Source organism: Leucopleurus acutus (assembly GCF_964270905.1).
Source record: "Leucopleurus acutus genome assembly, chromosome: 1".
In the NCBI taxonomy this organism is placed as follows: domain Eukaryota; kingdom Metazoa; phylum Chordata; class Mammalia; order Artiodactyla; family Delphinidae; genus Leucopleurus; species Leucopleurus acutus.
The window spans coordinates 152,795,657-152,822,112 of record NC_139142.1 but is presented as its reverse complement, the minus strand read 5'-3'; the positions used below and the strand labels follow the sequence as shown (position 1 = coordinate 152,822,112).

The 26,456-nt window shown below is 47.7% G+C and overlaps 1 protein-coding gene across 2 annotated transcripts in view; it reads right to left on the bottom strand.

Annotated features, from left to right (window-relative positions):
• The window catches only part of ADAMTS17 (ADAM metallopeptidase with thrombospondin type 1 motif 17), a gene marked incomplete at both ends in the record, with an annotated part of 352,152 nt that overhangs the window by 164,763 nt on the left and 160,933 nt on the right, over positions 1-26,456 (bottom strand). For both annotated transcript variants that reach the window (XM_082841528.1, XM_082841529.1), the window contains one exon: positions 20,369-20,474. In XM_082841528.1, the coding sequence (XP_082697654.1) occupies positions 20,369-20,474 (106 nt within the window). The remainder of the gene's footprint in view (positions 1-20,368; positions 20,475-26,456) is intronic.

Sequence of the window (26,456 nt, the reverse complement as noted above, 5' to 3'; positions counted from 1 at the left end):
TCTAAAGCACAACTCTGAGACATTACTAGCAACAGTCCTACCCTCCCACCTCCCATTTACACCTGAGGCTCAGAGTGTGAGGGTGGGAGAGGAAACAGATGTACCTGGGTCCATGAGATGCTGGGTGGGCGCAGTGTGTTCTGGGAATAACGCCCAGAGTGTGGGGTCAGGGTTGGGAACCTCGAAGTGCTCTGCAATATTCACCCTGCCTCTCCTTTTTGGTACTTGAAAATTTTGCACATTAAAAACATACTGCCAGGAAATTGATGCTCAGGATATTAATTCCTTTTCTAGTTGAGACTCAGGCTCTAAAGAACCACAGGAGTTGAGACGTTAAGGGCTCTTGAAACCCTTCTGTCTGCATCTAAGTGGAATCTGGAGCCCAGAGAGAGGTGACCACCCAACACCACACAGCCAATTGCAGCAAGTTCTTCCTGGAACCAAGGGTCTCCCGCGTTCTGGTCTGAAATCGGATTTCTGGTCCACCTCACAGGTTCTGCCTTCGTCCAACCCAGCCACCCTGTGAATGGGGATTCGACCTGGGTCTAGAGGATTGAGAAGACAGCAAATTGGAAATCATTCAAAGGTCATCTACAGACTGCAGGATGAAATTTGGTTTGGTTTTGAAAAACCTCACAGTCAGCCCTCAAAATGACGATCTTTTAGAAGCATTTACTTAAAAGAAATGCTCTAAATTCATTAGTTTTATATTGACCTTTTTCCCCCCAAAGAAACAAAAGGACAGTGAATATTCATTTCCTTTTTAACCACTGACATCTCTTAACCAGACAAGATTATTTTCAATTCCACGTAGACTTAGCAACTTTGCTTAGAAGTGTAGATTTAATAAGCTTTCCACTCATAAACAATAACAACTGCCTGATTTCTCAGGGAGGGTTTTTCTCAGCCAATAGGAGAAGGCCTGGTGTGGAGTAGCTAAAATAACTGTATGGTAGAAATTCAGAGACAAAGGGGTATAAGTTGAAAACTGAGTCCCCCCTCCCCCATAGTAGTTTCCTAGGCCCCCCTACGTCCTCCCACCACCCCCACCTGAAGGCAATCTCTGTCCCCAATTCTTCCAGGGGCCGGTGTTTTAATGGGTGTTGGAAACCAGCCCCCAGCACTTCCTACCCCTTCAAAGGCGTTGCAGAGGAGAGGATTAGTTGACTGCAGGGGAGACCTGCTGCTCAGAGAGAACCTGCAGCTTCTTAAATTTCAAAGACCCCTCAGGGACCCCAAAGGACCCAGGATGTCCAGACAGCAGAAACCCCAAGGACAGGCTGTTTCCTGCTCCCTCCTAATGACCATCACTCCCTTCCTTCCCTGAAACCACACATATCAGGAGGGGCTTTATGGCCACATTACTTGGACTCTGCCTTTTCCTCTTTGACCAGGAAGTGGGGTGTGGTGTGGTGGGGCGATGGGGTAGGGTGTGTACTCCATCCCACCTCCCAGCCATGAAACACACGCCATGGGTCAGCAGGTTGAGGGGGTGCCGCCCCAAGTGACCCTGGCTCCAGACCCACAGCAGGTGCTTGCATGATGCCGACAGGACCCCACTACCCCAGTGCCTTTGCCTGCCCTCTACCTCTGTGTGGACACCCCTCCCCACTCTCCCTGCCAGCCAAAATCCTCTCCTTCCTGTAAGGCCCAGATTGCAGGTCACTTTCTTTCTGAGCAGCCTCGGCCCTTCCCAGCTAAGAGGGATCCCTCCCAAGCACATGGCCATTCTCTCAGGGCCTCCCTGAGGACAGGACTTGCCATTTTTTGCACCTCAACATCCAGAACCTCCCCGCAGCCTGGTCTAGCACCAGCCACACAAAGCTGCTGCTGAGTGTTCGTAAATTGACAGAACAGACTGAACAAAACCAAATCAGTTGGGTGGTATCTGGGAATTCCTCTTAAAAGACTTCACCCCATGGCTCTATGGTCTCTGTTCCTATCATGCAGGCGGCAGGGAGAGCTGGTAGCTTCACCTCATGGCAGAGCCCCGTGAGCCCTTCTCTGAGCAACAATATCACAAGCAAGCAACCACCTCTTCCATCGGAACAAAAGGGGCTCTGTTATCCCTTCCCAGATCTAAGGCAGGTTATATCCTGCCTAATGAAACTTAACACTAGAGAGACAGGACAGAATTTCAAAGGCAAATTCTAGAATCTTAAGACTAAGAGGGACGTCGCTCAATTCCTATAAAGCACTGGTTCTCAAACACGGCCGCACTGTGAGATCTCCTGGAGAGGAAACCCCGATGCCCGCTCTCACCACCAGAGGTTCTGATTTCATTGGTACGAGGCATGACCCTGAGTATCTGGATTTTTGAAAGCTCCCAGATGATTCTAAAGTCCATTAAAGTCTGAGAACTGCTGCTACAGTGTTGACCAGTGGTTCTCAGACTTCAGTGCCTGCTAGAACCCCCAGTGGGCCTGTGAAAACTCAGAGGGCTGGGTTCTGCCCCAGAGTTTCTAATTCAGTAGGTCTAAGGAGTGGGGGTCAAGGGCAGGATGAGAATTCGCATTTCCATTAAGTTCCCTAGAGATGTTGAAGCTGCCGGTCCAAGGAGCACACCTGAGAGCCATTGCTGATGGTTTTACTAGTAACCGCCCCACCTTGGCTGCAGGTGAGAGTCACCTGACAAACTTTGAAACACCAATACCTGGGGCTCACCACACACCAAGTAAATCAGGATTTCCAGGGGAGGGGACGGGCACCTGTATTTTACAGGGGTTTCCAGGGGTGTCTAATGTCCCCCCTGGGCTAAGAACATTGCCTCTAGAAACAGGCCATCCTCAGGAAGGGCCAGCGCCCAGCTCTTTCTTATTGCGAGCTGAGATGGGCCTTCATGCATGCACGACCCAGGCCCGCCTTCTGAGCATTGATCAAGCCCCCTCCCTTCATAAATATGACAGAGTTCAAGTATTTGAGCTCACATTCTTGTTCCCCTTTGCTCTTCTCTCCTTCTACCCACAACTTTCAGGGAGAAGTCCAAGTTCATAACAAATGGCAGGACTTCTCATCCCGCTTTCAGCCAAGCAAAAGGACAATCACTTCCTGGTTAGCAAGGTCAAAATCCTGACGCTGCTCTTTATTTCTGCCCAGATTCCGAATTTGGGGGTGAAGCCAGGAAGGGCATTACTGTTGGTAGGTTCTGGACACACACAAAGTATATGGCCCAAGTGTTTCATCTACAAATTCTACCCTGATGGTGAATATACTAAGGAACAAATTTTGGGAACAGTAACCACCTTGTTGCTAAATTATTAAATGCTAGTTTGTGTGACTCTCTGTGAAGTACCCTGGTTATTGAATATATGGACTCACGGTTTCTCTAACTCAAGGGTTTGTTTTTCAAATTTCCACAAAATTGAGACTTTGGGGGTTTGTAACTGCTATTTGTTTTCCCCTTTATTTTTTTGAGGCTCTTCTTAAGCAATACTTTTTATCTTAAAAAAAAAGTCTTCGCTTCCCCTAGTGTAAATTATGCCTTCTTGCAGTAATCACTACTGCTTAACTGGCATTCAATTTACAGGATAAAAATATATTCTTTTGGCTGTCCAAATGACTGCGTACACAACTTGTCCTCAAACCCACTCTGAATTTTGGCTCAGAGCAACCATCCTGTTAAGAGGATGGAATGTGGTTTCAAGCAATGCCAGAAGTATTGCATAAGCGATAATTGATATTTTTACTAGCGGCAACTTTGTAGTTGATAATGGGTTATTAAAACAGGAAAAGAGGCCCTCCCCACAGAATCCCATCTGAGATGTAAAGGGAAAAGGTGTCCCAGACAAAAAGCCTCTCAGTGTCAATAAAGGGTGGTTCCAGAGCCCCATATCTTCCAGAATGTGTGGCCCCAGGCAGAAAGCAGCAGAGGAGAAGCTCTCTTGTTGCAGGACTCCTCTGCCACAACCAGGGGAGCTAATGGCCCCTCCCCCATTCCCCCCCTCCAGCCACAGGCCACCAAGCCCCGGTGGAACTCTATTGCACTTTTGGAGTGAAAAAGGAGCCAAAATAGCAAGGGTACCAAGTGCCCTGTCATCCTGTTCCTTTTAAAATATAATCTTGATATTGGCCTTTATTTAAATGTCTGCTTTCGACTTGTGTTTACAGAAGAGATTAGTGTCAAATTTGGCAACCCTGACAGAACAGAGTCTAGCTGGTTTGAGCTGTGAGCTGTCAAAGGTGCAGCTGCCTGTCCTCGTCTTGGCCATTCCCATGACCAAAGGCTTTTCCTCCAGGTGAGACGTCAGGGTGATTTCACTGAAGGCGGCAGAAGGCTCATGTATGACAAATATCACAGGTTTATCCCTCCTCCATTTGGAGATCTTCAAGAGAACACTAATTCTTTAGGAAAAGGAACTAACACTCTAATCCTTAATGCATAAAAGGAGACTGAGGCCCGGACGCCAGCGGACCTGCAGGGGATGGGGCGGGAACATGTACCAAGCAGGATGGAGACTTGAGACTTCGGGGGTCACCTCACCCTTGGGTCACTTTTGCCCCTTGATTCTCAGCCTCGTGAGGCCACCAGCTCCCTCTCAGCACTCACATCAGCACTGATTCCAGCTCCAGGGGCAACAATCACTGTATATGAGATTGGCGCCCCCAGAGGAGGGCAATGCTCCGAGGCAAGATTTCACATACTTGCTTCCTCCTCGCCCTCCAGCCCCAACAGATTCATTCTTGTCAACGTCACAGGAATATAAATATTTTTGTCAGCCAAGGATTTTCTTTTTAGAGCACTAGAAGGAAGACAGCAAGGGCAGGGGTAAGAGAACAAGCGCTGAAGGCAGTGGAAACAGTGACAGGCTGACCTGCTATGATAAGTGTTCCCTGGAACAAGGCTGTACTGTCCTCCAACAGGATGACAGGACCAACCCCAGACAACAGCCTGCCCTGTGATTCACCTTCCAGGCCCTGCTGCCTGGGCTATGAGGTCAAAAAAGGCAAACAGACCCACACAGGTATGGACTTTCTCTGCTTCCACATTGTGATTTCTTTCTGCGCCACCCTAAGTGTCCGTGAATGTCACAGGCACTAGCGTTTCCAACAAGCCGTATCTATGGCTGGTCAGGTCCCCGGGGCTGAGTGCTCACGCCCTCTCGCTCCACATCTCCCCTGCTCCATTGGCCATGGTTCCATATGGCACCATAACCCATCAGCACAGATGTGTCCAAACCATAAAGGACCCTCTCCAAGTGGGAGGAAGACAAATGTGAAAACTCAAAGACTACAGCGAGTGAAGGCTTCCCAAGGCCCACTCATCCCAACCCGCTTCTGCAACAGGAGTGAGCTCTTGAGAAGCATGAAACACACCCAAATAACACCACCGTTTCCCTCCAATCTCCAAGTGCCTTTTCTCTTTCATTACAGGGAAGAGTCAGGGAGATGGCACCAAACCAGAACCCGCTCAGGCTCCTTTTCAAAATGAGGTGAGTGTGCTGCCTAAGGATGAGGAAGCTCTGCATTTTCTATGTTTCCAGAGTCATCAGACAGTAGCTGGTCCACAGCAGGGAAGGAGACCTAATAATGGCAGTAAATGAAGAATAGCGGTCAGTATCGATGGTGAAATGAGGTGATGGATGCAAAGTGCTTCAAACAGCACACAGAAAGATGGAGGGCTCTGCTCCTGCAGCTGTAACAACGATGACCAGGAGGATGACAAATGCTCACATGAGTGAGGACAGGCCCTCAAACTTGGCTGTGTGTTCAGATCACCTAAGGAAGTTTAGAAAAATCTGGATGCTTGAATCCCACCTGCAGAAATCCTGACTTAATTGGTGTGAAGTGTGGCCTGGACACCTGCATTTCTAGAACACCTATAAGAAGAAGGTATTCTCTCTCTTATTTTAGACTTTTAATTTTGAAATTATTATAGATGCACAGGAAGCTGAAAGGAAAAATACAGGGGGGTTCTGTGCACCACCTGCCCAACCTCTCCCAACGGTAACACCTTGCATAACTACATTGCAATATCAAAACCAGGGAGTGAACATTGGTACAACCCATAGTGCTTATTCAGATCTCACCAGTTACATATGCACTGTGTGTGTATGTGTGTGTGTGTGTAGTTCTAGGCAATTTTATCACACCTGCTGCTGCCTGTAACCATAATCACAGCCACAATCAAGAAGTCGTGGCATTACCACAAGACTACCCCTTTGTGGCCACACCCACCTCCGCCCCATCCTTCAAACCCTAACAACCACTAATCTGTCCCCCATTTCTATGTTACATGATGAATGTTATATAAATGGAATCGGGCAGTATGCATCCTTTTGAGACTGGCTTTTTTCACTCAGTATCATTCCCTTGAAGTTCATTCAGGTGGCTGTGTGTGTCCATAATCTCTTCATTTTTTATTGCAGAGTAGTATTCCATGGTATGGATGTATCAGTTTGTTTAACTACTCACCCACTGAAAGATATTTGGGTAGTTTCAAGCTTTTGGCTGTTATGACCAAAAGCTGCTATAAACATTCATGTACAAGTCTCTGGGTAAAAATAAGTTTTTATTTCTCTGGGATAAATGCCCAGGAGTACAACCAGTGGGTCTTAGTTTTAAAAGGAACTGCCAAACTGTTTTCCAGAGTGGCTATGCCATTTTACTTCCCCATCAGCAGTGCATGAGCAACCTGGTTCCTCTGCATCCCGGCCCATGTTTGGCGTGATTGCTGGCTATCTTGGTGAGTGTTCCATCAGCACCTGAAAGGAATGCCATCGGGCCTCCTGTTCATTCCCTACTGGTGATATCTGTGGGGCGGAAGGCACTCCCATGGGTTGCCTGGTGTCGCCAGGCCACCTTGTGCCGGGAGGCGTATGGGAGGGAGAAGCTGCTGAACCTGGGTCTCCTTTTGCCACTGGGACAAGGGCAGGGAGGCACAGGCCTTCGCTGCTGCTGCTGCAGCCAGCAGATTCGGTTGCCCGCTGTGTCCTGGCTGTGGGACAGGAGATGGGGTTCACTGCTGCAGTGGCCCGCAGGTCTGCCAGCCCAACACATCCTGTGTATGGAACGGGTGTAGCGGGCTCCCCACAAGGTCTCGGTGGGCTCGCCTTTCCCAGTCCACCAGCCAAGAAGCAGGCTGCTCTTGGGGTTTATGTTTATATCTGTTGATGGTTCCAGGTCGCAGACCTCTAGGTACCAAGTCCAGGATACATGGGAGGTATAAAGAAAGCCCTGGAACTCACCATGCTGTCATTCCTCAGGTCCTAAGGTCCCCAGCCAACCTGGCTTCTTCTTTCCAGCTTTCATAGTCCTTTTGTTATTGTCTGTTGAATCATTCCTAAGGTATTTGGTTGCATTTAAAGGAGAGGAGCAGGGAAAAGTTGAGTCTATACCAGCTCATTCCAGTACCAAAGCCAGCACTGGCTCCTTGAATGCTCTTAACCATGCTATGATGGAGGGAAAGTCAGTGTGCCCATTATACAGATGGGGAAGCTGGGGGCACAGGGAGATTAAGTGATTTGCTTAACCTGCAGCAAAGTTGCCTTCAGGCTTTACTCCCTGAGGACCTGCATTAAAGCTGCAGGCCTGGGCTGCACATTTGGGCAGAACCTTGGAGGCCTGTGCCCTAGGGGACAGCATGGGCCCTGCCTTTCCCATGTGCCCCTTGACAGTCGCTGGCTGCACAGATGCCAGAGTACATGCTCTCCGGCAGAGCTCCTCCCTCTCTGGACTGTCACCACCTTCTCTCCATCCACAAGCAGACCAGGCCTCCCTAAGCCCCCTGTCACAGTCACTTCCTGCAGAGGACCTGCATCCTGTCCCACTGTGTCCCTGGCTCCCCCCACCCCACTCGTCCCTCCTCCACCGTCTCATGCTGATGCAGCTCCTCCAAATGCAGACCCCTCCCTCAGTGCCCATTCCCCAACTTCTGCCTCCTCTCTGAGGACTCTCAACATGGCCCTTTTATGGGGTTGACTGCCCTGTACTTCACGCTCCACAACAAATAGCCTGTTACATATGATCCTACTTCCAAATGCACCATAACTTTATATTATGATAATCCTGGTTCCATCACCTATAAGCTCCAGGGCTGTGGTGAGTTGCTTAACCTCTCTGTGCCTCAGTTTCCTTACCTGTAAAACGGGGAGAATGACAGTACTTACCCCACTGGATGGTGGGGAGGACTGAATGAACTAATGGCTGTAAAAGTGGAAAACAAGCTTGTATAATAAATCTATGAAATGGACTACTGTTCAATGGGGGTGTATCTGCGCTGCCAGCTTTGTCTTGGGGTCTGGGCACTACCCAGATCCCGGTCTATTTTGTCCTTTATGTTGTGCAGGGGTCACAGGATCAACAAGAGGGTTTCATGTGAGTTCAGAGATCAGCTCAACCCTCCCCATCCTCCAAGAATCTTTCCTTCAACCCCCAGGCTGCAAGGAACTAGCTCTGTGCAAATACCCCAGAGTGAGGAAATCAACACTACCTTGCGTGTTTCCAGAGAGCTCAAATTTTATGAACTTTCTTCACTACTAATAATCATGCTTTGAGTAAGGTTCAAGTTACAAGTTCAAATAACTGCAGCAGTATCCAGCCCACAGTCCCCCATATTTCCCATGAGGAGTGTTAAGTGTTTTGCAGAAACCTTGGTGAAATTTGCATTTTACATTCTCTGCCTCTGTATGACCTGTTGGGGATGACTTGTCAGTAGATTATCGACTGACTTCTAGGACTGCCTCTTTTAATTCTGAGCACTCACAAATTGTCTGATAAGCTATCTGGAATCCTTCCGACAAACATTATTAATATCCTAAGTCTAAACTGTATGCCATTTGTCTCATTTCCCTCTTGCATGACAGCATTTGCCTATTTTAGTCTTTAGCACCCCCGCTTTCCCTCATTGCTCCTCCAAGGTTATCAAAGCTGTTGGTGCTCTCATTTGCAAACAAGCTCTCTCAATCTGGGCCTAGAGAGCCCAAATCATGTGAAACACCTGGTTGATCTCTCATCACCTCCTCCATTATCTGGGTCTTCAGTTCCTACTGGTACAAGGTGTAGTGTACCACCTCTAAAGGGGTGCATGAAAACTGGGTGGGACTCTCTGGGCAGTCCAGTCATGATGAGTGTGCCCAGTGATAAAGGCAACTAAGTTACCAAAGCCAGCATCCCTCAGGTCTGGCTCTTCAAAACACAACATGACCTTGGCTTTCAAAAGGGGTATCTTTACAACCCTCTGCAAATCTGCAAGTTTGAAAGTAGGATCACTTTGGGGGGCTCTTTAACTTTCTTTCCAGTTTGGTAACCAGCCCTCATAGTTTTCTTTCCTGAGCCATTTTTCACAAGAAAATGAATTTTGTAATCACCATGCAGGAGCTGTTATATACACAACAAGGACCAGAGAAGAAGAAGTTCTGAAGACCAATGCTGGGCAATTGCCAGGCTAAAGCCCCCAAGGCCCAAGTGATTCAATTTCATGTTGCAGCCAGAAGTGACCAGGGTCCTGGACTTCAGGGCTCGCTCTAAACTCTCATATTCCAGAAATTTCCACATAACATTTGGGGGCTGCACTTGTCTTCCAGACCTTGGGTAATATCAGCAAATGTGGAAAGAGAAAACAACGTCTTTGATATTAGATACAAAAACAATCAAAAGGCTGACTTGCCCGCTGTGTAATTCTACCAACGGGGCAACCCTGGGATGGACTCTGCACATGCAGGTCACCTCGCAGGCAGCGAGGCTGGGAAGAAGTCGCCCTTAGGAAAAGCACAGACACTCATGGCTTCTGCCTCCAAACTGAGAATAAAAACTGAAAGGGAGACTGGAGGGGGCAAGACAGGAATGCCAGGATTTCCAGGCCTTGGGCCAAGGACCTCAGCTGCCCTTTGGGGATGTCAAAGACGACCACTTTGGGGGCTTTTCAGGAGTGTTTGACATTTTTGTTCAGTGTTTCAGTCCTGTTACTTCCTTCCATCTTTTTCATGAAACCCCCCATCTCACACGCAAACCAAATTCTGCTTGACCAACATGTTCCCGAACAGGTCTGTTGATAGCCATGAGTTTGACCTTCTGGAATTTAGCCAAAAACTTACCAGATTTTATGATACATCAAGTTAAATGTGTAGATTAGAGTGGGGTCTCTCTTAACAAGTAGTTTGTACCAACCATGACTACAAGGAAAGCTGGTCTCCAATGGAAACACAGCATCGGCTCTGGAAGCCCGCTGAAGACTAGTCAGAGGCTGCTGGCACTGTATGGGTGGTAAATGAAGCACGGGTGAAAAGGGACCACAGAAAAGATTCCAAAGTCACGGGAAGAAAGCTATTCTAAAACCTCCCCCATAGACCAAAATCTTAAAAATGAAGAAAAAATAAGGTTTCTCCCTTCAACTCCATATTTACAAATCTACGTTTATATGTGTACACACACGCACACACACACAGGTACAATATACAGCTAGAAGCGAGCACTGCACTAAGATGGGGCCGGCGGAAAAGGCTCCCGCTTCGACATGCTTTAACCGTTCTTCTCAAAGTATCACGTGCACAGGCATCATCCAGCTGGGCTTGGACCCTGCATTTCTAACAGGCCCCCAGGTGACAAGATGCTGCTAGTCCTGGGACTCCCCTCTGAAGAGCAAGGTGCTGGTGCAGTTGTAGTTAGTTTGTTTTTCCAGTCTGTCCCTGGTGCAGCGCCACACATGGGGCTGCCTCACTCTTTGCCAGATTCTGAATGGGGCATGGGATGAGGGAGCTCCAGGTGATAACCGTCAAGTCAGTAAGAACAGTTCAGGTTGGGGTGGCTGGAGGGGGGAACAGGAAAGGAGAGGGGTTCTGGGAGCCTGCTCTGCTGAGTAAGCCAAGCTCTACATGGAGCAAGCAGCCAGCAGCAAGCCGACCACCTTTTCCTTCATGGCTCTCTCCTACTGCCAGAGCAGCTTCTGCCCCTCCTTGGTGACGGCAGAGCACAGGCCACAGAGATGTACAGGGCCTTAGCTAATCCCGGTGCTCCCCCTACCACAGAGCCACCAACGCGGCCAACCACGGGTTTGTTAGGTGTCATTTACCCAGTAAGCACGTGCTCCTGCCTGGAAGGCTCCTCTGACCAGAAACCAATCTGAGCGGTTATCGGCAGGCCACCTGTCACTTGGCCCTCACTGTGTCTGAAGCTGTCCCGTGGCAGGGGTCCTACTGGACCCACCAGGTCCTTGGTGTGAGTTTGACTTGGAGATCCACTGCTGTTTCTCTGCCCGCTTCTCTTTAACAACTTACCCGGTTATAAGCTAGCTACACCATGGCCCTGGTGTAGGCGCAGGTTCACCCCCTGCCCAAGTAACACTTCAGCCCCCACGTCACGGGGCCCAGCTTCTCCAGTGGCTGCCAGCCCCATGCCAGCATCAGCCTCTCCGGGGACTTTGGCAACCCCAAGATTTGTCCCAGCTCAGTTCAGAACTGACCAAGCCATCTTCTTCTCATTCTCTCTTTGCTCCTGATAATAGTGTCAGTGAATCACCAGGCTCACTTCATACCTGACCCTTCTTCAACACCACAGAAGCGAGCTGTGGTTAACAAGATGACGCCTTTGTCATGCTTCCAGTGACTCTTGGGGAAATTTAACAACCTCCCACATTCTATATCTATCTACTTATTTATGTTTTCTCCAAGACAGGCCATTCCCAGATCCTCATGCAGGCCCCTGACAACTACACAGGCCCCTGTGCTCTGTTTTGTTGTCAGGAACAAAGTACATGATTTCATGGCTCCCCCAGACCCCTCAAGCCCCTCTGCTGGTCCTGTCTGCCACCACCATCATCTGGCAAAACTATCACCTCCAGGCAAGGTGGGAGCACGCCCTCTGTGCCTAAAAATGGATTAGGAGAGGAGGGCTCTTTCCCAGAATGTGCCATTGACTGGGGTGGTGGCAAAGTTCCCAGGGACTCAGAGATGTGCAACTGCCCTCAGGTCTTTGGAATTTTCCATCAGCAGTGGGCAGTGGATGAATAAGGATTTCAGGCATGAAACCAAATACCTTGGGAGAATGTGGGCATGTGTAAGCCACAACAAAATACCATAAACTGGGTGGTTTATCAACAATAGAAATTTGTTTCTCACAGTTGTAGAGGCTGGAAGTCCAAGATCAAGGTGCCAGCACAGTGGGGTTCTAGTGAAGGCTCTTTCCTGGGTTGCAAAGGCTGCTTTCTCGTTGTTTCCTCACATGGCCAAAAGACAGCTAGTTAGCTCTCCAGCCTCTTCTTACAAGGGCAATAATCCCATTCATGAGGGCTCCACCCTCTTGAGCTAATTACTGCTCAAAGGCCCCACCTCCACGTACCATCACTCTGGGGATTAGATTTCAACATATGAATTTTGGGGGACACAAACATTCCATCTATAACAGAGCACTCCATCTGTGGAGAAATTTGCATCCTATCACACCTCTGCCACCTCCCACAGTACTTACAAAACCCCAGTCATGTAAGCAAAAACTGTCTTTCCCAGTAAGGGTAAATCCAGTTACCAGAAGAGCCACATGGGGAGGGCTTGGCCTCAGCACGAGATCAGTTCAGTTGTATAAAAGGCACCACGCCACAGGAAAGGGAGGCCGTCTGCAAAATGAGGCTGAGATGACTTTGGACATCCCTTCCAGCTCTGAGAACCAGGAGAAAAGCCACTTAAGAGGAGCTGCCAGAAGCTCTGGTAATCTAACGAGGAAACTGCATCTCGTCTAATTCCTGGAATAGTCTGTAACGTAAAGAAGTTCTGAGGGGATTTCAAAATTTGGTTCTTCAGCCAAACTCAATTCACACACCCCCTCATTCCCCCTCCCCGCTCCCGCCCCACCATCTCCTCAAACACCATCTCGAACGACATCATTTCAGGTAAGGAAATCCACCAATAATTAAGGGCAAAGAATTCCTGGGGTAGAGACAAACATCCACACAGCTTGTGTAACCTTTCCTATCACAGTAACAAAACTCTGGGAGCAGCAGACATCCCAGATCCAGCTGTATTTCCCATCACGGCGATAACATCCAGCCAATAGCTGCTCGGACTGGCCACTCAGAATGCAGGTGGGAACACATCTGTCTGCTTGCTGAAGAGCTTTTAATGGTTTTCCCTTTGTTTGTCTTCCCTCCCAGGCCTGGCCTGGGCAGATTTGGGAAGACTGTGGTCAAGGTACTCTTAGGAACAGTGGCTCTGGGCTTTCCAGTCAAATGGAGGAAGTGTTGTCTCATCACATTCAATCCAAGTCAGGGGTAAGACTCCAAAGGAAATCACGATAATTTCCCTGCAACTCTTCTTAATGCTGGGCAATGAGAAATCGCTCCCTAAGGCAGAGAAGCCATTTACACAGGGCCACCAGTGACAAAGTTCCCTGCTGTTCTGGACACTGCACCTCCCATTGAAAATCATTCATCTGGGAGGGACCGGAAGGAAATTCTGCTTTTATGTGTCTGGGGTCGGGGCGGGGGGTGGAGAAAGGAGGAGAAAAAGGAAAGGAATAGCTGTTAGGAAGGACTCACTCAGGGCAACACGGAGCAGGGCTAAGAGATGCTGTGCCAGGTGCAGCTCCACTGTGGCCACCCCGCAATCCTCCAGAAGTCACAAGTCATTCTAGCTCATCCAAGACTTGCGAAGGTGGGTGGCTTGTAAACTAATGTCAAAGACCTTACAATTTTCAGCAGCACATTTTTAAAAATAATAAGGAAAGTAAATGAGGCCTGGGTGTTTGATACAACTCTGGAATCCGGATAAGGCAGCCGAGCCAGGGATGCTCATACACCTAGGAGATGGCACTCAGAAATCACTCCAAGCACCTCCGCGTGAAACCCAAGAGCCCTAAACACCACTGGCACCACCAATTAAGCTTCTGTCTGGGAGGGGAGCCTGCAGGAGGCCGTAGGAGCTGAGTAGGGATGGAAGGTAAGACCCAGAGAGCCAGGGAGGAGTCCATCTGAAAACCCAGTGTGGGACTTGCTTGCCCTAGAAGCAGCCCTTCCTGTAAACCTCCTGGGCTGGAAGGGTCCACCCTTTCTGTTCTGCGAGAAAGGTTGACCCATACATGAACACAACTGCCCTAATTCCAAACTAGAACAAAAGCACCCTTGCCCTCCTCCTGGGATTTCTAACCGGTTATGACATTTGCAGAAATCCTCTCTCCGCTGCACCTTCCTTATAAGGCCAGCCCATCTGATGTCTGTGCTGTGCCCGCCGGGTTACACGCCCAGGCAGAGGACTCGGCAGGCTGCCTGGCCGTCCTCGGGGGCTACCTACCTGCTCACATCCTGCCCATGTGCACACCGCGTTCCCCTGTACCGTACCAGGCAGCTCATTCTTAACATAGATCACAGGCAAATACTTCCCCTCTTCACAAATCTAGATAATGGCTTTCCTTACTTCCTGTTCTGGGATTGAGACAATTCCTTTCAGTTTGAATTGTGTTGACTACAGTTATGAGAACATTTCCCCCAGAACAGCTGTCCCCTCCCTTTTCCTCTACTCCCCAGACACCTGCCCACCCTCTGCCCATAAGCCACGATCCCCAGGAATCGGACTCTGTCCGTGTTCCATGCTGCACCCCAGGCGAGCGTGTTCCCAGGCACACTTCAAGAGGACATCTTTCCCACGTCCACTGCCCTGAACTCATTTGCACAGCGTCACGTTCTAGCCGGAAACATCCGGAGTGCCTGGATCTAGCTTTTGATGGGTATCTTTATTGGGGGATACCAAGCTTCACCTGTGACCTGCCTGGACCAGGGATCCCACTTGTTACTTCAGGGCACGAGGTGGCCACCCACCTGCCCTCTGTCCTCAGGACTGAGCAGGAGGACAGAGTCCCTCCTCCAAGTGACATCAGCCAGGGCAGTGCTTCCACAATTGTGGGCTTGGTTCCGGGGCGCGAGGGGCGTTTGTGCAGGTCTGAGAACCCAGCTGTGCACCACACACTGTTGCAACTGGGTCTGCCTATAACTAACTGCATGTCTGCAGGTGCACAGGTGCACCAAACACAGTTCCTGGTTGCCAGGGCATTTGTATTGTTAAACCCCAGCCCCATGGTTCTCTCCACTTGGGAGTGTCTATGTACTCAGTACCTCAGCCCCCTGTGGGCCCTGCCTGTCCCCCTCCTTCTGTTCCTCCCCTTCCATTTCCAGGTCTCCCAGGAGGTGTCAGGTGAGAGATGACAGGACTACGCTTGCCTGTGGTGGCAACTTTCAGGAAGGCTGGGCCTTTCCTCACTTGACTCACCAGCCGTGAGCATATCTGCCTGGTACAGCTGCAAGAAGCACGGAATTCAGGGTGACCTAGAGAGGGGCGAGCTGGAGCCAGGAAAGCAGGATCGTATCTAGCACCACAGCTCAGCCCTGAGGGTGGCCTGGAGGGACAGGGTCTCGGAGCAAGAGATGGAAGCAGGAAGGTGGATGAGGCCGAAAGCAACAATAAAAGGTCTAGACCTCATGCTGGTGGCAGCTCCACCCTGGCTGCACCTGGCATCTCCTGGAGAGCTTCCGAGATGCTCCCTCCCCCAGAGGGGGTGGTTTAACTCATTAGGCTGAGGCTTCCAAGTGCCTCAGAGGCTCCTCTCCTGAGGCGGGGCCCAGATGTCACATCTGCTGGGTTCCCAAGCTTCCATGAAGACAGCATTTTTCAGAGGCCACAGGCAGATCCAGCTGACCAGAGGAGAGGTAAATTCCAGAATGGAAAGACCCAAGAAAGGGCATATGGAAGTCAGGAAAAACCCCAGGAAGAGCAGGTGGGGAGAGGCGCAGCCCCCGTACAGGTAGTGAGGGCCTGAACATGGGGTGTGGCTCTGGGGCCTGTCTGGAGCTGGAGAGGTCACATGGTTTGGACTGACTCTCAAGGCAGGTGTTGATCTGGCTCAGGCTTATCTAACAGAGCCTCCTAAATCCGACAGAAGCAGAGATTTATTTTCTGCAAGGGAAAGCTCTTTGTTTTTCTGAGTGGGTGGCCGAGTATGCATTAAGTGGAGTCCCTCCCCTCTCTCCCCACCCCACCTGCAAGCCCTGTGCTTAAACACCTCCCAGGTACTGTCTTACCTGATTGAGAAGCACGCTGGGTTTCCCCAGGCACCAAACAACCAGTTGAGACTTGGTTCTGTGCCCTCCTGGCCTCCAACTGCACTAGGGAGAGCTCTTGTCAATCAAATATCTCCCCTGGGCCTTATCATGCTGTATTAGACCTACTTTCCCCAAAGCAAAAGGCACTCTAACCAATTTTCATAGAACCATTTACTTTCTTTCTTACACTATAAAAATTCCAAATCATAGCAAACAATATCCTCTAAAAACAATATCCTCTAAAAATCCAACAGACGTATTAGGCACAGTCACTTTAATGCTATACTAACGTCACTACCTAAGCTCTCCTTGATCATGTCACTACCTAAGCTCTCCTTGATCATTAGGGTGTCACTGATTTTGTTTTTTATTTTTCTCATGGGCAGTCAGCATGTACCTGAGCTTCTGAGGAGAGTTCTTCCCATGAGCAATCAGGGTTGAGTTTGCCTGAGAAAAATGAATGCTTCGAGCTCTCCCCCTTTCTCTCTAAAATCAAATAGTGATAAACATCTTGGACACTGAGGTCCACCACAAGGCATCCTGGTTTCTTGAGGGAAAAAACCTGGGCAGAGTTGGCCCAGCTGGGCCGTTTCCCGCATGTCACTGATTCCATCATAACCAACAACAGCGGCAACTACGGCCCCCTAAAGTGAAAGAGGTCCATCGAAGACATCTTCTCATGCTCAGGACCATCACTTTCTCATGGTCACTGTGGGATGAAGAAAGGCACAAAAACAGCTTCATTTTCCGCTGGGTTTCCCAAGCTACCACAACAAGACAGGGAGACAGGTGCCTTCCAAAGCTCACACTAGGTGAACCAAAAGGTGGGGGGCAGCCGCCTATCTGGCAGCCTTTCATGGGCAAGAAGGTAACTAAGGTCATAGGTGCTCATTTAAAAACTCCAAAGCTGCTGTCAGCAAGGCTGCCCCACAGACCCAGCTCATCCTCCAGGCAGGAACACAGAACAGCCCCTTCCCAGGGTCTCCTCCACGACTGCCATTGGGAATTGCAAATCCTTCAGTTCCTGTCTAAAGCCACGGCTGGAGTCTTTTCTACCCTACTTCTTTACCAGGGTAGATATTCAGAAAACTGCCAGTCTCATCCACAGTACTTGCATTTCCTAGGGAAACCCCTGTTGAGGACACATTGGCTTTCTTCAGCCAGCTGTATCATGCCATTTTTTGCCCTCTCTGCCTAAGCTGCTGACAAACTGAAAGTACCTTGGTTTTTGGATAATAACAAGCTCTCTTCTTTATTACCTATATTTTGTAATTTGGATCCTTATTTTAATGGCCCTGTTGCATGGGTATATTATCATACAAGTGATCCCAAATCATTTTAGGTAGAGACTAGAAAATTTTTTAAAGTAATACTAGTTTCCTAATCTATAAAGTAAAAGCTAATAATACCTGCCTCACAGGACTGATTCAATAATACAATGAATGCACAGCATCTAACATAGTACCTGGTACATAGCAGGTGCTCAGTAAATGAGATCTGATTTGACTTAAACATCATTACTTTATAGTTAACCTACATCCAAAGCAGCATTATTGATGTTACCATGGGAAGAGTTTTTCATTTAATTTATAATTTAGAACTTATTTTACTGCAAATTGGATTGGAGCCAGTTCACAGCACCAAATAAATTATTTTTGAACTACAATATTTGAAATAAAACCATGCATACAAACAGATGCTAGAAAGAGGGAGAAAAATTCCATACTACAATGAGTTAAATGTTAAAAATGAGCCTTACACTTAGCTTTGTGTTTTCTGAAAGCCAGAGCAAAAATGAAATCATGTTAACTTACGCAACTCTCATCATCTGATAAACGGCATGTGTAGCTCCTACGGAAAGTGACTTTTTCTCCTAACATTGGGATCTGAGGGTAAGTGCTCACACTGCTCCTTACAGGAGGTATATTGAGTACAGAGCAGAAGGGCTGCACCCATGCATGCCCACATGCAAAGGCACACACACACACACACACACACCCCCTTCAAAAGAGATCTTTACTTTTCAGTATTAAATGGTTAGGAACTGGAGGGTGAGCTCTCTGGGGATTTTCCAGGGTTACACAGAGGGGTGTTCTTTATTGTTTTCTAAAACTTTCACCAAGAAATTTTGTTGGAGAGCATGGACCAGTGGCTCAGATCCACAAAGAAAACCATCCATCCTATCTCAGTTCACACACACTTAAAGAAACATGGAGTTAAATTACTCCTCCCTATTCCAAAATATAGACAGTTTCCAGGTTCGCATCTGTGAAGGAGCCTGGCCAGTGGCTTTCCTGAGAGTGCAGTCTGGCCTCTACCTTCCCAAGCCTCCGCACAGCCTCTCTGGCTGCTCTGAGCCGGGTGACCAGAGGGGTCCGTGGATAGGGAGACTGTGGCTTCATCCTTGGGGGATCTGCTTCCCAACACTTTCAAATAATCAGAGACAAGAGACTTCTCTGGGAAAACCATAATCGCCCAACTAGGGGCAGGACCAAATGCTACCAGGATTTCTTGGCTTTGATTAACAATACGGTGTTTGTTTTTGCAGGTAATTAGAGTTCAGTAGCAAGCTATAAAGAGTCCTCCAAGAAATTCTAAACAGACTGTAGCTAAAGGCTACTGGAATATGACTGAATCTAATCATTCATCTGCAGACCTCCCGTGTTAAGATGCCAGTGTTTGATACAGCACAACCGCACAGATCAGGGAGGAACGGCACTCTTTGTTCTTAGTGCCCAAGGAGAAAAGGCAGCCCCTGTGTGCTCACATGCGGAGGTGACTGCTGCCATGGGATGCAGCAGTTCACGTAAATATATCTCTTCAAAGGTCCGCACAACCTGCGTGTTGGGAAATGTTTTGACAACTCTGCATTCTCACAACTGTTAGGGGTTGATTCCGCTGTACTATGATGGGCTGGGTGGGGCATTTGATAGTGAGAAGATGTTTGCCAAAGCCATACTCATTTGTACTTTTCTTTCAGCAACCACTATTGGGTGGGGTTTTCTAGCTGGTTTTTTTTTTTTTAACAAATCTGAGATATGAATACAAATTTGATTACCAATAATTTTTAAAAATTATTTTCTAGTAGTGTAGGCAAACTAGTTTGGGTATTTCTGAAATACTGTCAAGATGAAATAAATGTGTACGTAGAGATAACCACTTATCTTGCTTCTCTTGGCCAATAACATGTTATTTTCCCCTTAGTCCCAGGAAATACACACAAGATTATTTTCATTCTCTGTACTCACATCATGATAGCCAACAGGTACAGAAAAGTCAACAACAAACCCATCTACAGGAGTGAAAAAAATTAAAATGGGACCAGATAAACAAAGCAAGGTAAAAACATCAAGCCACAGATATGGCTAATACTAGGGGAAAACAACCGCTTTTGTACTCCTTATTCATTGCCTCTACTCTTCCAGAAGCTTGAGTTCACCTTTAGGGTTCCAGGCATCTTACTATCTCGGGCACTGGGAAAACTTTACAATATATATTTTTCCCCAAGAACTAGATTTCCATTTAATTTTGTTCTCTTCGGTCCAATATAAATTTTTCCATTGTTTTGCATGCTTTGGCCTCTTCAATTTATTTATTTAAAGTTCTTAAGCAGTCATATCACAATGTTTCCTTCAGAGAAACATAAAACAGACACCTACTCCAGGAGAAAGAGTAAACCCTCGGGCCACAGTTTGAGAGTCAGCTGGTTTTCTGCCCCCTGAGACTTCCTGCAGGTGATCTCAGCCTTGGGCCAGCCATTCAACCCCTCGGACCTTCTTTTTCCTCATCTAAAAAAACCAGGAGGCTGCCTCGGATTCTCTCCACATCATCTTTGGGCTCTAAGGTTCTGTGGTTCTTTCCTCCTCAAGGGAAGAATTTCCATGTGCAAAGGCAATAGCTGATGATTCTTTAAACTAAGACACTGACTTCTACCTTCAGAAAGTTGGACTTTGAAACTGGCTGAAAAAAAACAACAACCCAGAAATTCAATAGCACAAAGATAAATCCCATTATTTGAACGGCATATTTAGAGTGGATCAAGATCATGATGGCTCGGGAAAGGGGATACAACTCACGACAACACTGAGAAAATCTCTTCCCTTACAGCATGTGCTTTAAGAACAGACTTAAAGCAAACATCAAATGAGCATTTCCACACTCAGAGACAATCTGTTCCGTGATCTCTTGGGTTCCCTGAAGGGTTGGGACCCAGGCTTGCTGGCCTAGGTCCTTACTCTAGAGGAAGCAAAGGCATTCAGCGCACTGTTTTAGAACTTCCAGAATTTGAGTGAAAAAAATATGTATTCAGAAAAGCATTTAAAGAGGCAGAACAATCCAGAGTCTGATACTTACTTGTGGCCCAGCTCATGAGCGATGGTAAAGGCCAAATTGAGGCCATTGTCTTCGGCAAGCACACATTTCCTCTTAGCACTGCACACACCTCCTAAGTAAGCAATTCCTGCAGCAGAGACACAAAACACATCCTCTTCAGAATGTGCGAGGCCCTGACCTCGCAGGGCAAATCCACATGGTCAACATCACACATCATCAAGAGGGGCAAACGGGGGCGAGGATGACCATGGGACTGGACCTGTCATTCCAGAGCTCATATGGAGACTGGCTGGTGTGTGATGCTTTTGTTTTCGCCTAATAATAATAATAATAGTAATAATAACCACAAACATCTCTCAAGCATTTAACATACGTCAGGCAACGTGCTGAGTGGTTTACACAGATTATCTAATGAAGTCCTCGTTACCCGGGATGGAGGCAACAGAGAAACTGGGGTTCAGAGAGAAAAGGTAACTTTCCCAAGGTCACCTGGACTGGCACCTGGTGCTGGGATGCTGAGCCAGACCTGTCCAACTTCAGCATCCAGGGTTGGGACCAGGTGAGGCCAAAAAGTCGAGGCACCCAGTGCACAAGGTTCAAGGAGGGTGTCCCTCTCAGGGGCCGACCTTGAGAGGGATGGAGGGCCTCCTCAAATTTCGTACCCTGGGCACCTCCTTCTCTCACCCCAGTCCCGGCCCTATTAGGGTTAATGCTCTCAGGGGGTGAGCTGGGATCCGGACCGGGACTCACAGAGAGCAGAGGCCACGGAAGGTACAGAATGTTCAGAAAAATGTTTCAGGAGCCCTGAGGAGGACGAGACCGGGGCCCAGGAGCAATGAAAGATGCTGGAAGAGTAAGGGCCTGGAAGCCATTCGGGAGGATGGGTCCCACGGCCCAACTCGCTCAACTCTGCACAAACATGACGGGGCCCAAAGACCTTCCCTGAGATGGGAGGATCAAGGCAACCGGGGGGGTACCCTCAGGAAAATGGTGTGAGCAAGGGGTCTGGGTACAGAGGACAGGAGGCTGCCAGCCTCTGGTGGACGATGGCAGTGCTCCAGAGGAGAGAGATTATTATGGCAGAGAGGCGTGTGTGAACAGGATGGGGGCCGTGGACGGACCAGGCACAGCTGAAGAACGCTGGGCATCAGCTGTGCACAGGCCACACATCTCCAGGCTGACACTCCAGAGCTAATACTGCCCACGGCAGCTCTCCACACTCCCTCTTAGCTCTGCACCCAGGAAGGACATCACTACGACCCAGGAATCCCCAGGATATATCTCAACAAAGCCAGAGTCCAGGAACCCCGAAGGGCTTGGGATAGAACTTGAGTACTGGTGGCGTCTGACTCCTCACTATGTCCTGTGAAATGAATGAGTGGCTGGTGGCACAGGGGGCCGTACGCCTGAGCAGGCTCAGTGTTGCCCTCGCTGTGAGCTCACAAGGGGTGTGGGGCGGGCAGTGGCTCTGCTGGCTATTGGTGTCTGGTGACCAGGTGGATAGGGACTCTGCCCGCCAGCCCAGTGCCCTGGAAGGGCTGTGGCCACCCGAGTGAGGGCACCTGTTCTCCACCCAGAGACACTACCCACTGCCAGGCTGCACGCTACTCCCTTTCACTAATGTGCCGGAAGTGTCTCAGAAGCTGACAGCGGCCCTGCAGGCACAGGAGCTGAGGAGGGAAGGAGCTGGCACAGGAGAATGAACAGGGGGATTAATTAATTAAAAATGAACCTCCCTCCCTGCTCCCAAAGAGCTAAACCAACATCCTATTTGTTGACATCAAAATCAAGCTGGGGCGGACCTCAGCCACACACAGGGCACTCCCCCGCAACCCCTGCAAGGGGCAGACAAGCTTGCACACCCCGGCTCAAGGGCTCAACTCACACTCAGCAAACTGAGCTGGGCACCACAGCACGTACCTGCTTTTATTTGGAAGCATGCAACACGCTTGGCCAAGGTTGAAGAATTTTTTTTTTTTTTTTTACAAAAAAAGAAAGAAAAAAAGGAAATGTTATTTGGCCTCAAGATGTGTTTTTTGCATATGGGCATCATAATTCAGCAATACAGACTATGGGAAGGAGGAAAATACAACCAGAAAGGACATGATCTGCCCTTTCTGATATCGTTGAGGTCATTATTACAGTTTTGTTTAAAAATGCTTTGTGGGTTGCTGCAGAAAGTCCAGCAGTGAGTAGTCGGAATGCTTCCACACGGCACTGATGGCATACGCATGCCACGCACACACACTCAAACGCACACCCAGCCATACCCAGCCTCCTGGGTCAATGAATCAATCAGAAACAATCAGATGTGCTCGCCCCGGAGGAGTTGTCTGGTGAGGGGGAAAGAGAGACATCCAAGGCCAGCTGTGCTGAGCTTGCTGTCCCAAAAGTGCCTGCTGAACCAGCAGACTTTAAATGCCACAGAAACACATCCCCTGGCCTCGGCTACACTCGGCACCGGGAACAGGCATCCTGAGTTTCCACTCTAATTGGGTAACATACAACACTAGGGAAACAGCTAAGTAGAAGGCCTTCCAATAACTGCATTTTCATTTTTCCAGGTGCATATGATTTTATTTTCTTACTAGAAAACAAAGCATTAGTTTATTTATAAGAAATGCTTTCACACAAAGGTGGATTAAGGTCTAGTGCTTTTAAAGGTTTATTCCAATCGTGGATAGCCCAGTCATAAAACCGAGCAAGGCAAAACACGTCAACAAAAACGGCCCAGAAAATGGAGCACGGGAGCTTGTGTGTTTATGCGCGACGGTGTGAAAATGCTTAGAACTCACAAAACAAAGTCTGGACAGAATCCCAGATTGTTGTAAAAGTAAGAGCGGCAGGGAATAGATGGTAATTAAACCAGGAGCTGCAGCGGAAAAGAAAGCCCACCACTACTCCATGTTTTCTGGAAAGAAACAGCAGTCTAGAGAGGAGAGTGTGATGGAGACACAGAGAAACCCCAACTCGTCAGGCTGCAAAGGCACCAACCTGGAAACCCCGCCCAATCCCACCTCAGCACTTGTCAAGAAATGAGGAAAAACCAGTTTTCTCTGCATTGATTTTTTTCTTTTAATTAAAAAAAGGAAGTCTGTAAACACAGGTTCTGCTAATGTCCATGCTGAAGCTGTGGAAGCAGAGGGACCTTCTTAAGTAACTGGAATTCCCCACACAGATAGCAAGGATTTCTCAGACCCTAGAGTGGTTCTTTCAATGGTTTCAGTCTTCCATGATTTAAAATTCTCCACCAGAGAAATAAGAATAGAACTTATTTTTGAAATTTTAAAAAAACATCAATTCCACATGTTTACAGAGCTCCTTGGAACAAAAGTGAAGCAGAAAGGCAATTGGCATTTATTACGGTTCTCTTCACAGGCAAGCGCTGCTCTGCATGCTTGGTCCTCCCTTATTTGGAAGGTATTACTGGCCCCACTTTACAGACAGGGAAATGAAGGTTCAGCATCCAGTTACGTAGCTGATCAGGGCCCAGACTTGGGTACAAATGCAGGGTTATCTTTCTCCAACACCCATGGTCCCCCAGTTAAACCCTGGGCCTCCTGCACCAAAGCTTTGGTAACCAGCGACGACGATAAGCTTGGAGGATTTAGAAGATTTTTGTAAATCGTAATGTGTATTTATGCTGAGATGTGGGTGGGACACAGTAAAGGTTTCATGTGTTTAAGTCCAAATATTTTTAATCCTAAAGATAAAAAGACTCGAGGGATATGTGCAGCCACATTAACAGTAGTTACCTCTAGGACATGGTGAAGTCATTACAGATCTTTAATTTTTTTCTTCTTTTTTTGACTTAAACCTAGTACAGTGAATATGTACTCGCTATGAAAGTTAAAGTTATTGGTAATATTTCATTTATTCAAGGTGACATATAGCAGAGGCCAAGGTGGGAGACTAATAAAAAAAAGTAACAACAACAAAAACCCTCCGGATTTTGATTCTGAGTGTACAGCCCTTAAGGCAGCAGATAATGAAGGAAGTTTATAGTCAACACATAATTGAGTGTGTGCTTGTATCCTAAGGGCAACTCTCTCCACCTCTACTATAACCCTGGCACAGATTAGGTAAGCAAAAGTCTGAAATACTGGAGGTAGAAATGGACGGCTGTAAAGTGTTTTTCTGATGCCTGAAGAAGTATATTTAATTCATCCCAAAGCAGATCACATCCACCAGAGCCTCCTGACCCACCTTCCCAGGCAAATCAACTCAGTGTGGACACTCTCTCTTCTCCATTCTCTTCTTTTTCTTGGTAGGAGCACAAGCTTGGGGAGCAAATTGGGCGAGGAGGTTTAATTATTTTCTTTTTTAGTAGAAAAGTATGTGGTGTAAGCACATAATTCTTAAATTCAGAGTTGACCATATGATCCTTTCTAGATTTAAGGTATAAACAACACCCAACTGTATAAACTCTGGTTTATCCAGCAAATTGTCTGTGTAAACAGTTTACAGCTGTTGGCCCTGTTGCCCATTACTCAGACCTTCTCAGGCTCTGCCTCCGAGAAAGACAGTCAACTTGCTTCCACCAGCTGCTCAACAAACCAACACCATCATGGTTATCACTGGTACACCACGCTGCCTATTATGAGAAGGCAATTTACATCTATTCTCATGGCAATCACAGTGGTTGAGATTGAGTTTCATGTTCAGGCTCATCCACAAGTTCTTGTGCTCTTGGAAACTCACTAACTGGTTGGAGGTATGATTTGAATTTGTGAACGGCATTAGAAACAAATGTCTTAGAGCCCAGGATGTGACAAATGAAAAGTAACTACAGTCTATTCTTGTTACTCACGGTACTTAGATTCTAAAAATTCACCATGAACCAGGCGAACCATGCTGGAATACAGAACCATTGGTCCTAGGGGAAATACAGGATTTGGTTCCTGTGAGCCTCTGGTCACATTTTTTCAAGTGACACATAACCTTGTTTTATGCGTGTTTCTGTATAAAGACACCTTACTCAATATAGATCGTTGATTCATTAACATTGAACTTAGAGCCAACAGTCCTATAACTCACGCCTGAATGAAGCTCATCTAGTATTTTTCTCTGCAAGGCGCATGGCAGCCTTCTTGAGCTTCAAAGCACTAAACAGCACTTCAGCACTATCTTTGGAGGCCATTCAAAACAGCAAAATCACCACAAAAAGCATAAAAATACGAAAAACAAGGTGTCAGACAGACCTCAAAAAGGATGTTTATTCACAGCATGAGAGCTGAAACAAGATGGCAAAATACTGCCTTGTTTGATATCTGCTGGGAACGTGCCTGTTGGGTGACTCAAATATTTCACCACTCTGCATGTGTCTGCAAATGACTACAAAAGTGCTGTAAGTATTGATTTTGGAGTTCCAAATAAACTTTAATGAGTAGGTGAATTCACACATGCAGAGTCCATGAATGAGTAAAATTAGCTGTATTCTCAAAAATCGTGTCCTATTCTCAGGCACAATGAAGTCTTTATCAGTTGCAATAAGGAAATTCAATTTTCATTTAAGCTTACATTTCCTATATATCCTGCTTATATTTCCTGACTCTATACTATCTAAATTATTTAACTGACTCAGGCCCTTCTCCTCTGCAATTTTGCTTCTGTGTTCTCTGAGATCAGTGGTTCACAGGGTCACTGTAAGTCACTAATCCCCTAAAGGATTCTGCACAGAGTGGACAGAGCCCCATATATGCTGAAGGACAGGTATAGTTTCTAACAAATTGGGAAAGAATGTTAATGGTAAGGGCAGGAGAGAGTGGTCCCACCACTTGGGACTGTGGAGCACTGCTTTCCAGACCAGCCTGTCCATGGCTTTCTGCCCCAGCTCAGTGTCTCCATCCCCCAGGGGCATAGCTGGATAATCCCTCCCAGACCCAGCCTTGTCTTAGCAATTCCACCATAAGTAGGAATCCCTGTCTCCCTGCTTCTCTTCTTCTGGGTCCCTTGGGGTTGGTCACAGTGGAAGGAAGATGAGTTAGTCAAGACCTTTGTCTCTACACCATGGACAGGGGAGGCGGCAATGGCTTAAAAAGAGGCATTGGTTCCCTTCTTAAACACGGGCACTGCAGAAGCTGCCACTGCAATTCAAAAATGTCCATGC